Consider the following 13771-nt stretch of genomic DNA (forward strand, 5'->3'; position numbering starts at 1 on the left):
CATAGTGGAAGTATTTTCCCCTCCTTTTAGTCTATTGGAACTTTACTACAACTGAAAAAACATGTGAAAGAGTTAGACTGAAAGCATAGGGTGAGTTGCACCTGCTGTGAGTTTGGGTAGGTCTAAGAATCAACAGTGGATCTTAAAAGTCAACCCAACCCATCCTCAATAAATATGATTGTATGGAATATCCCACAATATGGGAAACTATGATCTTTGGCCCTCCTACCCATCAGCCAAGGTTGTCTGCCAGTGTCCATGGGGGGTGGGGGGGTATCTCTTGTAATAATTTTCACTTGTTTTTTTATGTTGTTTATGTGCACCTTAAAGTTTTTAGATTTTATCCCTGATAAAATCTAAAAACTTTGTTTCTGTGGCAAGGGAAAGTATTGAAGTTATTAAATTTTTATTTAATTCATTCCTAGAGTTGTCTTCTTGCTATTAAACCATAAAATGTGTTGCCAAACTGTTATCTGTAATAAAAATTACTGTGTTGTGTGGGTTGAAGGTAATATATCAACCTTGAATCAACTGCCAGTTATTATTTTTCTGACTACCATGGATTCATAACTCATCATGAGAGGTCTGCTCTAGACAACAGAAAGTCTATTGTACCACTCCTTAAACTCATCCACTGTTTGCACTTTTACCACCCTCTCTGGCAATGCATTCCATTCTCCTACCACTATTCACAAAAAATCCAAAAAACTTTGCAAAAAAAAAATTTGTATCCTCTTATGAACAAGGACAACAGGACATCCAGGGATGTCCTGTTGTCCTTGTTCCTTCTCCTCATTCTGCCATATGAAAAGTCTGCTCAGTGTCAATCTAATAATAACTTATGAACAGCTTAAAAGTCTCAGTTAATCCCCACCCCCCCCGTTTTCTGTCCACCAAAATGTGTAGTTTGCATGCTTTCGGTCTGCTCTCATAACCAACATTGTACAGTCGTGATGTTATTTCATTCCCTTCAAATCCTGGAGACCAGATCTCAGCACAACAACCTGGATCTGGATGTTCTCTGAACACAGCTTTATATGGGAACACCACCATTTTATCACCATTTTGTCCTCCTCAGTATTGCAGCAATTCTCAGAATTGTCTTAAAAATCTTTGCAATATGTATTCTGAACTTAAAATTTCCCTCTATATACTGGAAGAAGCTTCATCTGCTTCTTCCAGTATAACTCCAGTAAGTGAGTATGAAGCATCCCATCTGTGGATCCTAGATTTAAAATCTTACATTTAGTTGCATTAAGCTAATATCCCCATTCATTTGCTCACCTTTCCAGCTTATTCAGATCCTCTTGAAGAGCCAAAACATAATAATCCTCCAAGCTTCACATCATCTGCAGACATCTCCCTTTAGTCTAGTGATATAACTATCATAAAGACTGAAGAGAAATGGTCTCCAATATTGAACTGTGTGGAACTCCACTTGTGCCCTTCCTACTCCCTGATACTGCTACTCCATACAACTCTCTGATATCTATTAAAAAGCCAGTTACCAAACCAAAATTTTTCTACATTTCTTACTTTCCTTGTTTCTATGTTTTGCTATAAAATATAGATGAATCTGTAATATTGTCTCTTACAGTATTTATGTAAGACACATTAAGCTTCTTAGCTCTATAGTTTAATATTTTATTATGCACCCACCTAGAGATCACTTATGATGAATTTAACTTTCTGACATCATGTGGTTACAGCATTAAATGTGTTTTTGATTTCACTTCCACTTGTAATTTTTTTTAAACTTGGTCAATTTGAAGCTTGGTGTTTCAGGCCAGTGAAAGTTACTCAATGCATTATAAAAGGTGAATCTATGAGTTGTGGGTAGAGTTCGTATTGTTTAAATAGTGCAGCCAAGGCATCTCTGATTCCAGTCTTGTTCTCATAAGCTCACATGTAAATTTTCAAAACTTCATCTTTCTACATTTGGCTATAAAATATAGATGGATCCATAATATCCTCCAGTTTGATATATTAAAACTATCATTTAATTTCATTGTACTGTATTGTATTTAATCTCGTTATAGAGAACAATGTATTTAAAAAATAATACACTGTAAAATCAGAACAAAATATTGCACTTATTTCTTCAAATAACAAACATATTAATGGAACTTATTTTAAACTGTGAAATGTAGGGAATAATTATGGATTTAATAGTCAAAATAAATTTGTGATAAATTATGATGTAAGACAATGAATCTTTTAGAGAAGTATAGGTATGATTTTTTTCATAAATATTTCCAACTTCAGGAAAAAAAAAATCTTTCAAGGAATAAGTTGGTAGCTAGTGCTGAAAGAAAATTTCTAACAAATTGTATTGTGGAACAAGTTTACTCATTAGCCTTGGAAACCCTTATGTTTGAACAGTTGTACAAGACAAGGAGAAGCTTTTCCCAATTAATTGTGTTTCTTATGATGCATGTAACAGGAATTTTTCTGCTTCAGTTTAACCAAATACCAATCTTTCTACTGATTCAGTTGAAGCCAGATATCTGAAAAACATGCTGAATTGGCAGAATACTGAAGCAAAACCAAATAGTCTGCAATTCAGACTTCTTCATCCTTTCCTCCATAATGAATAGTCCACGATCCTGATATTGCCTTAGTTTCTCACAATTAGATCGATATTCTCTAGAGTTTCCAGAGCCTAATTTATGTACAAATAGTTCATGTGTGGTCTGACCAGTTCCTTATAAAGTGGTACAGTCATTTTCTGATCTCTATCAGAGTCTTCTTTATCATAGTAGTAATATAATGTGTAGGTTTCAAATTGTATCCACCTCCTTAAGTGCAGTTTCACCAATACAGTTATAAATTGACTTGTGTCTATTAGAAATTATACAAAAAAACAAGCACATAATATATATATATATATATATATTTTTTTTTTTTTTTTAATTACTTTTTTTAAAATCAAAACCTTCATGCAAGCTGCCATATAAGTTGCCCCAGACTGATTGCTATTGCAATAAATTGAATGGAATAAACAAGAATGAGTTAAAAATCTTGGTTAAATATTTACAGATAATATTTCTCTTATGTAATGGTAGCATCATTAGATTTAATAAAATTATTGTGAAAACTGTTAGGGAACAATAATCAAGTAAACAGTTATGATGGAAATGCAGCAGGACTTTTCTTTTTTCTCAGAAAATGTATACATTAATTAACTCATTATAAATATTTGTTTTCTGCCTGCCAAATAACATTAATGCTAATCTTTTAGATAACTCTTTCTCTCTCCCAATTGCAAGAAATTGAGATATATTATCATTTTTTTTCAAGTTAGGTTGGTGTAGAAAGGCCTCACAAAAATCTTTAAATAATCTTGCACACTAAAAGGAACTGTGTTGAAGTGTCATTTCTTACTGTTTAGGATGGCACTCAGTGGTTAAGTCATATCACTGTAATCTCAAAGCCATGTTTTCTAACAAATGCAATTTAGTTTGTTTGTAGTAATTACATCAGTGTGAAACACAAGAAAGAGACTGGGGATGTACTTTATCTTTGGAAGAAGGAAAGAATGAAGTTAGTTTCTGAACAGGAGAGGATATAAGATTTTCATAGGATATAAGCTGTTTTTTAGAAAAACACTTCCAGCATATATAAAATAACTTTTCAGTTTTTATTCTCAGCAGACTTTTGTCTAGTCACATAGCTACTTAGTATTTTGTTAATATTAGATAAGTTGTAGTATTTGAAGAAAAGCCATTTCTTCGATGATAATTTTTAAATCTAAAAGATCTTGAGTGCTGAAAGTGTTGAAAGTTTTTTTCACTTGGTTATAAATTAAATTAAAGATGCCAAGAAATTATATTTTTGTTTAATCCTTTATCCAAGTATGAGCAAACAAAAGTTTGCTTGTGAAATATTTTCACAACTAGGCTGCTTGTATATAGAGACTGACTTCCCATTAATTGCCTTGGTATCTGATAATGCAAAGCACATTCTTTCTGATGTGTATAAAACGTATATGCATTATGGAAAGTGCCACTACCCAGACTGTTTCGACTTTTATTGAGGTATATCAACTGTGGGGGGGATACCTCTCCAAAAACTCTGAGTCATCAACAAGATCACTCTAAATCTCATTCAATGACCCTAAAGGATTATTACTAAACTCATCACTCCTAACCCAGACAGAAAACTCAGCAGTGGCTCCACTCAGTGACAGGCAAAAACCCACCACTGAGCAAAGCCTTTCTACTCTCCAGGAAACAGATAATAAAATAAATAAATCCCAAGCACTATTAAATGTTAAATAAATTTTATAAATTTACATGGAAAGAACACATGAGAAATAAAAGGCTAGTTGATTATGTTATTGTTGATAGTGATATCTTCAGACTAGTTAAGGATACAACTCAGATGTGGACTGTAGACTCAAAAATATAAAGATTATCGAGAAAAAGTGAAAGAGTTTGAAAAAAAAGAAACCATAGAGATTGAGTGGTAAATTCTGAAGGCAATGTTGATCAGCTAAACCAGGAAAGTGTATGGTGAAGTTGTCTATAAAGATGAAAAAAAAAAAATGAATATATGGTGGGCACAGGATACAGATACATAAGGTATATTTTATTTTCAATAATGCATAAAATATATTTTATTATATTTTATTTTATTATTTATTTTTATTATTTATATTAGTCTTGTGAGTGGTTGCTAAGCTATATTACTTTTAGCACTCTTTGTTGGCCAAGGGTTAAATAATCTGGAAATCAGAGTTAAAAACATGGTGTTACTGTTTACAGCGTTCCTCCAGTAAGCAGCGCGGTCTTGAACTGGAGAATGAAAATCATATACTGCTTTAAGATATTCACAAACATCAATACAGTGCAATTTGAATTTACAGTCTGTTGGTTGGAAAGTCTGATCAGCCAAGTAGGCAAATGTTAAATGTAATGAAATGATCATCAGATATAAAAGAGTGGTGATTCCATTGTATAAAGTCCTGATCAGACCACATCTAGTTTATTGTGTTGAAATCAGTTCAGCAGGATTTGAAAGAGATGAAGTAATGTTGGAAAGAGTACATAGGAGGATAACAAAAATTATATCAGGGCTGTACAATGTCCACTATGCAGACAGACTGAAAGCATGCTAACTGAAGAGTTTTATGGGTAGAAGACAAAGAGGTGACATGATTAAGAGATTTATACTTTTGAGATGTAATTACAGGATTGATGCTGGGGAGATTTCTTATATACAGGACTCTATATATATGCCTCACTCACACATGGCAAGTAGATTTTGCCATATAGCAAGTAGCTGCAGACTAGACAAAATGGAATATGTTTTATTTAATAAAAAAATACTCCCTAAACATAATATTTTTTGCTTTAGGAAAACACAAAAGAATATGCATCATGTAAAGGGCCATCATGAGCCTTCGTAGCTTATTCGGTATAGACAAAACCCTTTGGTTTGAAAGACCTGGGTACAATTCCTGTCCAAGATGGGAATTAATAGGCCTATTAATAGGCCATGCCCAATACAAATGTAATGGGTCAATAGGACCTAATACAGGTGAGGCGGAAGAAGAAAGGGCCATCGCAGTAACAAACATGAATGTAATAAATCACATTTTTCATGAATTTGTTTTTACTGTTCTTTCTATTCTTATTATTTATTGACTTCTTCTTCAAATGGTTCTCACACAAAGGAAATTTTCTCCCTCCACAGTACAGTACCACTAATCATTTTATGGAAATCCTATTGACTTCTTGCAATATATAATTAAAAAAAAAAAAATGGTGGTGGTGGCGGGGGGGTCTTGGGAATATCTTGTGGTGGGGATCTAAAGCATGGTCAGCAAGTCCTGAGTGGCTATAGTGGTAGAACCAGATGTGGTCCTCCTTGTGTTCAGCAATTTTGATATTTGCTATCCTGCCTGTTTGGCTATAATATGCAGAAATATAAGTATGAAAGATTATTCCTATTAAAATCTCAACAAGTGTTGTTGCATGAAATTGCTCCAGATTTGGGAAGCACTAATCCTTCAAACAAGACCCCCATCCCCTATTAGGGAGCACTATATGCTCCCTATTAGGGGGTCTATATGACTTTATGCCTTTATATGACTATGCTCAATTTTGGTTGCCATGTGCTTCAACCTCATTTGCCTTGTTAGTGCCTATATATATTGTATTGTTCCCTGATGATGACTATTTGACTTTGCTGAAATATCTTAAGTATTGATTAAATTAATTATAATTAATAATTAGTCTACATTGTAATTTCCTTAAAAAATACAGCTATGAATAGCCAACGTGTAAGCCTTTCTATGAGAAGGATAGTTAATCTCATTTGCATATTGTGCTGATTATTAACTGTATGAACTCTGATTTTCTGTTTGGTGTAGAGAAAAATTCCCCAGTTTATATGAGAAATAACATTTCCACTTCGGTACGAGACTAGTCAACTCACCTTTGATGAAAAGTTCTTATAAAGGTTCCTCATGTTCTAAATTGGATTTGAACTCTGGTCTTTCCAAGTGAAGGACAAATGTCATGATTTTGTGTTGAGAGTAATGGAGCTTCTTCCTTTAGTTAAAAAGCTCGTAAATGTTTTTTGCATCCTAGACAAGATTTGAACCTAGATTTTTCTAGATACAAATTCCACGCAATTCACCAAAGGGAATTCTTGATGTTAACTTGCTATGGAGACTCCAGAATAAATTATTAATCTTTTTACATTTTGTTTATTACAGGTAACTTTGAATCCCGCATATCAAGCTCAAGAATTGGACTACTGCCTGAAAAAGGTAAATATATTTGCTTCAGTTTGGAAGGAAGATTATGATATGTATCATTATATATATATATATATATATATATATATAAGAATCCCTTTAGTATAACTAAATTAAATTCATATAATACTAATAAATATTAAATTTATTTCCTGAATAAAATAGAGTATACTAATGCTGAATTTCAAAACTACCTTAGAATTAGTACCATACCACTAGTTTTTCAATGCAGCCATCTTCTCATTATTGTGTATTTAGGTATAAATGCTAGTTGAAGTCGATATGGGCTAATGGAATGAAAACAGAATTAACCCTGCAGAGGTTATCTGACAGATTTGTTTGTATCTGACAGATACAAACAAATTGTTTAATATAAATATTCTTACACATATCCAGTGTATAGCTTGGAGGTCATGAGTAACTGTACATGCATATATTACAAGTGATATTCCACACTATTTATGCGGTCGGTTTACAAGCTATACACATATCCAGTGTATAGCTTGGAGGTCATGAGTAGCTGCACATGAATATATATTAAGTGATATTCCACACTGTTTATGGGGGTCGGGTTTGGTTTAATATGTGTTATATAAAGGTGTGTGATAGTTCATAGTAAATTGTATCTGAGAGATACTGCGACCTCTGTCAGTATAGTTTAGTTTTTTAGTTTTTTGGTTTAGTTTTTTTTTTTTTTTATAATTTACTTTTGAAAATGGCTGGAAAAATATATCGATTGGATAATCCATCAGATGTTGAAGAGATTCAGCGATTTTGTTACTCGAGTCCGATGAGAATGATAGAATCGAATGCGAAAGTGATATTTGTAGTAAATAGTATCTGAGATATCACAAACTCCAATGTCAGTATAGTATTGGTTTAGTTGTTGTTTTTTTCTTTGTTTCTTTGTTCAATAATTTCAAGATTGTAACTGAAAATAAATACAGTGGTATCTCGCTAATCCAAACCTCTTTAGTCTGAACCCTCCAGTAATCTGAACTGCGGTTTGAAAGGGAAAAAAGTGTTCTTTATTACATATTATTATTTTGTGTACTATTATTTTTATTTAATAATTATTATTTTAACTATTATTATTTATTTTATTATTATTATAGTACAGTATTTTTCTCGTACTATCAATTGTACGGTTATACTGGGGGCCTATTTGGATGTATTGTGTATTCGTGTTTGCTTTTTTATACTGTACAGTACATACTGTATTGTCGGCATGAATCACAAATATACACAAAACAGAGGAAATTCAAAACATGCATAATTAGATTAAAAATATAAATCCAGATGATGAAATTTCACAAACAGATGTTATGGAATGGATTACAGGTAGAACCGAAAGTGAAATCGAAATCAAATCAGATGCTGAAATTATAAATATGACACTACATATTTATGATGTATTATGTAGAATCATCGTCATCATCTTCTAATGAATTAGAAGACGATGATGACGATGAAGAACTTGAAGGAAAAAAAAGTAAAACATGAAGAGGCAGCTGACAGTTTTAATATGTGTAGAATGTGCTAAGCAGAATGATATGCTATTCCACAAAATTTTGTTGCTAATGCAGCTCCGAGAAGAAGCATTCGAAGAAACAAAAGAAAATCAGGGACAAAGAAATAAAAACCTTTTTGTTGTTGTTATTTTGTTAAACTTTTTTGTGTTGTGTACAAGAAAGTGATATTTTTACGCAAATTAAGTTACGTACTGAACTATGCAATTTTATTAAATCAGAATCATCAACAATACAGGTACAAGAAATTAAATTTTTTACTAAAATAAACTTGTGTACTGTATTATTTTTTGTTTTACATTACAGTACAGTAGCTTTTTTTCTATCAGTTTCTATCATTGATGTACCATTAGAATCTGATTATTTTGTCTTAAATGCTAGTTATTGTTGTCTCTTGGGGGGAAATTTGCTAATCCGAACTTTTCGCTAATCTGAACGAGCACGGTTTTATTAGTTCCGATTAGCGAGATACCACTGTATACCATCATGTATTATATTTGCATAGTGTTTTTTTTAGCTTTTATTGCATTTTAGCACATACTAGTAATGAATGCATCTCTCAGATACATGCGACCTATGCTGCAATTTTTTCGATCGTGACCTCCACAGGGTTAAGGATGAATTAAACAATAGTTTAATGATTCCATTAATGAATAGTTTAATGAATCATTTTATTAAAGGAACTGTGTTGAAGTGTTGGAACCCCCATAGCTCACTCAGTATGGACAAAGCCCTTTGGGTGGAAAGACCTGGGGTTCGATTTCTGTTCATGATGTGAGGAACCTTTATCTGGTCTCTTTCGACTAAAGGTGAGTTTAGCTGGTCTCATATGGAGATGGAGGATTTTTTTTCTCCTGGTAACTTGGGTTTTTTCATCCATCAAAACAGGCAAACTGGCCCCATGAACACACACACACACACACACAATCTACAGACATAAAAACATTTTATTATTATTATTATTATTATTCATGCCTCCAAGGAGTCAAAAGACTCATCGAGGGAGGTCCTTTCTAAGACATAAAGTCTGTCAAGACTCATCGAGGGGAAGTCCCCCCCTGAGAAACACAAAGTTTATCATACCACTCCTTAAACCCACTGACCGTTCTCGCTCCCACCACTCCATCAGGCAATGCATTCCACGGCTCAACCACCCTCCACACAAAGAAACCACTCCTTACCCTCTTGCTCACAGTTTCCTTTCGTAACTTCCAGGGATGGCCTCTTGTCATCACTCCTTCCCGCTGATCAACCAAGCGAAAGAACTCCCCAGTGTCAACCCTGTAACCACCTCTCAACAGTTTAAAAGTCTCAATCATATCACCTCTCCTTCTATCCACCAAACTCTGCAGTCCACATTCTCTCAGCCGATCCTCATAACTATCCTTGTACAGTCCTGAAACCATCTTTGTCATCCGTCTTTGTATCCTTTCCACGGTTAATTTATCCCCTTCAAATCCTGGGGACCAAATCTGAGAACAATAGTCCAAGTGTGGTCTGATCAGAGACTTATACAACAGAATGATAACCCTCTTATCTCTGCAGGTCAGTGTCCTTCTCATAATAGCAGCAATCCTCTGTGTTACCTTCACCACCTTTGCAATATGTTCCCTAAACTTCAGGTTTCTATCAATCATCAACCCCAGATCTCTTGTCTCCCCTACTTCCTCCAGTATAACTCCTCCCATAGAGTATGCAGCATCCCATTGATGTTTCCCAAACCTCAAGACCTTACATTTTGCTGCATTAAACTGACACCCCCATTCATTTGCCCATCTATCTAGCTTATTTAAATCCTCTTGCAGGGCTACCACATCTGCACTATTACTAATAATCCTTCCAAGCTTCGCATCATCCGCAAACAACTGAATATCCCCCTGCAATCCACTGGCTATGTCATTGATATAAAGGTTAAACAATATAGGTCCTAGTACTGAGCCCTGTGGGACCCCACTTGTAACCCTCTGCCTCCTGGAAACTGCTCCACCATACACAACTCTCTGATACCTATCAGACAGCCAATCCTGAATCCAGTTGACCAATCTGACATCCAGACCCATGTGCTGCAACTTAAATATCAGCTTATCATGTGGCACCCTGTCAAATGCCTTCGCCAAGTCTAAGAAAATTGCAGTATATGCCTTTCCCTCATCTAATGCTCTTGTAACTTTATTATAAAAGGCTAGCATATTGCTAAAACAAGAGCGTCCTTTCACAAATCCTTGTTGATTCTCACAGATAACATTACCCTCATCTGCCCAATGCTGTACACGGTCCCTCACTACTTTCTCCAAGATCTTAACAACTACTGATGACACACAGACTGGCCTATAATTAGACACTTCCAGTCTGTTACCACCCTTATGCAATGGCACTATCTTACCTTCCTTCCATTCCCTGGGCACCTTTGCCAAAGCCAGACTTTCATTGAAAAGCCACGTTAAAGGTATTGTCAATTCCCTAGCACATTCTCTCAAAACTCGTGGCGAAATACCATCCAGTCCCACAGCTTTACTGACATCCAGAGTACTCAGTATCTGAAACACACTCTCCTCCTGTACCTCCAGACCTCGTACCAGTCCTATCCCTCTAGCATTAAAACTGACTCCTCTAGGATGAAATACTCCAATAAAGTGTTCATTGAACAATTCCACTATGTCCTCTGCATCAGTCACTCTATTCCCATTTTTATCCCACAATATCATTCTTCCACAGTCATTTCTCCTCCTACTGGCCACATAGCTAAAAAATTCCCTAGGATTTTCTTTGGATCTTAGGGCCAATCTCTTCTCATATTCCAGTTTCGCTTTCCTTACCACACGAGTCACTCTTCTGGCCTGTGTCTTATATTCCTCATGCATCTCTTCACCTGTCTCCTTATATCTCTTCCATAGCCTCTTTTTCGCATGCAATTCCTGTTTAATATTGTTTGTCATCCACTTTACTCCAAATTGCGCCCTCTTCTTCACTCGTGGTATACAACTTACCATTGCTGATAACAAATATTCTTTCACAATTTCCCATGCACTGGTGATATCCCGGCCTTCCAATTCCTCCCTCCATGAAACTTCCCGAAGTTGACGTCTAAGACTATTATAATCACCTGCCTTATAATTCCACATAAGTTCCCGTCTCTTTGATACTCCTGCATGTCTATTCATTTTCCAAGTCAAAACCATATGGTCACTCTCTCCAACTGGTGGGAGAGACGTCAATTCAGTTATTATCAACTCTTCTGATGCTATAACCAAATCCAAAATTTTTGAACCTCTTGTTCCCTCTGTTACATGTTGCCTAAGACATTTGTCCCTCAAGAATTCTAGAAATTCCATTCCCCTATTGTTACATGCATCTTCCTCTCTCCAATTTATACTACTGAAGTTAAAATCTCCCATAACAATCATTCTTCTTGCACTTGCCAAACTTAGCTGTCTAAACATCTCCTGGTCCCCATCCTCTGTGCTCCTGGGTCTGTAGCAACACCCCACTAAATATCCTGTCTTGCCTACCTCTACCTCACACCATACGCTCTCAAAATCATTTGTCTCACTACCTTCCAAATTCTCCACTCTTAGAGGACATAGGTCATCACTTATCATAAGCAGTACCCCACCACCACCACGCTTTCCCCTCCTATCCTGACAAAAAATGCTGTACCCAGCAACTTCTATTCCTGTTATCATATCCTCTTCTGTCAACCACGTCTCAGTGATCGCAATAATTTTTGGCCAGGCTGATGCTATCTGCGCCACCAATTCCTCTCCCTTATTCCGGATACTCCTGGCATTAGTATACAGCATATAAATGCCATTGTTTCTATACCCAGCATTATCCCTTCTAGACTCCACTGGGCTCAGTCTTACCTGACATTGTCTCCCTTCTCCCAAGTATCCATTCCCACAAGAGGCCACCCCTGCTATCATCCTCCCTGGGACACACTGACTCGTTCAGAACAGCAATCTCTCCAGATGCCTACGTCCTTCCTCATTCAAATGCAAACGGTCTCTCGCAAACAACTCCTCTCTTTCCTCAAACGCACTCCAAGCATCCACATATACCAGTCCTCTCTTGTCACACATTCTCGCTATTATGCCATTCAATATCACCGCTCTTCTGCTCAGCTCATCATTATCATACCTAGGCAACACGCACACTATTTTTCCTCTCTCTGTCTTCTTCCGTACAGTCTCAAGCAAAAATCTCATATCTCTCGCTGCCCGACTTACATTACCACTCAAGTCATTCGTTCCTACCATCACAATCATCTCATCCACCCTTTCACTTCTCTTAATTGCCATAGCCACCCTTTCTATTGTTCCTCCTGGCAAACACTCCTCACGCATCCTATCCTGAACACCACGGATCATTGAGTCACCATACATTATACCTCTTACCATTCCATCGCTCCTATTGTTTCCATTCTCTCCTCTTCTTTCATTCCCATACCTCTCTCTTCTACTGTTTCCATTCTCTCCTCTTCTAGCACTCCCATACATCTCTCTCATTCCCTCTCTCCTACTGTTTCCATTTTCTCCACTTCTAGCACTTCCATATCCCTCTCTCATTCTGTCTCTCCTACTACTGTTTCCATCCGCTCGTCTTCTAGCATTCCCATACCTCTCTCTCATTCCATCTCTCCTACCGTTTCCATTCTCTCCTCTTCTAGCACTTCCATATCTCTCTCTCATTCCGTCTCTCCTACTGTTTTCATCCTCTCGTCTGCTAGCATTCCCATACCTCTCTCTCATTCCTTCTCTTCTACTGTTTCCAATCTCTCCTCTTCTACCCCCAACATCAGGCTCTCCGACAAGCCTGGGATTGCTTAAAGTCGCACCATGTAAAATAGGGGACCTTGCATCAAGCAGGATATAACATGAGGAGGAAGAAGAAGAGGAGGAACTGTTGAAGTGTCATTTCTTGCTGTTTAAGATGGTACTCAGTAGTTAAGTCATATCACACTGTCCATGCTCAATGCTAAGAAGAAATTGAAGAGATTAGACCCTCAGTAGGCTGGTAGGAAATCTGGGCTGTGGGGATAGGTCTAAGAATTGTTATTATTACATGACACCTCCAAGGAGTCCAAAGACTCATCAAGGGAAGGCATCTACTCTACAACTCGTTACCTTTTGGTTGGAGAGCGGATACTCTAACCACTTGACCAACCAGGTCACCATGAGAAGCTTCATCCCCACCACCTCAATTCACCAACAGCGAACTGCAACTACTATCATCATCATCATGTACGCCTGCACCATCTACTGCCCACCACTACTAATATTTTCACAGACAATCGTATACACCTATGCCCATGACAGGATTCAAACTCACAGCCTTTTGCTTGAGAGCAGATACACTAACCACCTGGCCAACCAGTCCATCATGGGAAGCTTCATCCAAGCTTCCTATGAAGGTTGGTTTTTATGATCTGTTGCTGATGAAAAACCTCATTATATCCAAAAAGTCTTTCATATTTGGA

At 36.4% G+C, this 13771-nt stretch overlaps 1 protein-coding gene across 2 annotated transcripts in view; it reads left to right on the forward strand.

Annotated features, from left to right (window-relative positions):
• The window catches only part of LOC150105701 (medium-chain acyl-CoA ligase ACSF2, mitochondrial-like), a 398514-nt gene that overhangs the window by 93046 nt on the left and 291697 nt on the right, over positions 1-13771 (forward strand). For both annotated transcript variants that reach the window (XM_090394306.1, XM_090394307.1), the window contains exon 4: positions 6725-6778. In XM_090394306.1, the coding sequence (XP_090250432.1) occupies positions 6725-6778 (54 nt within the window). The remainder of the gene's footprint in view (positions 1-6724; positions 6779-13771) is intronic.

The sequence above is a fragment of the Typopeltis vanoorti genome, chromosome 6 (genome assembly GCF_054136105.1).
Source record: "Typopeltis vanoorti isolate ZY-2024b chromosome 6, IOZ_Tvanoo_1.0, whole genome shotgun sequence".
Classification (NCBI taxonomy): domain Eukaryota; kingdom Metazoa; phylum Arthropoda; class Arachnida; order Uropygi; family Thelyphonidae; genus Typopeltis; species Typopeltis vanoorti.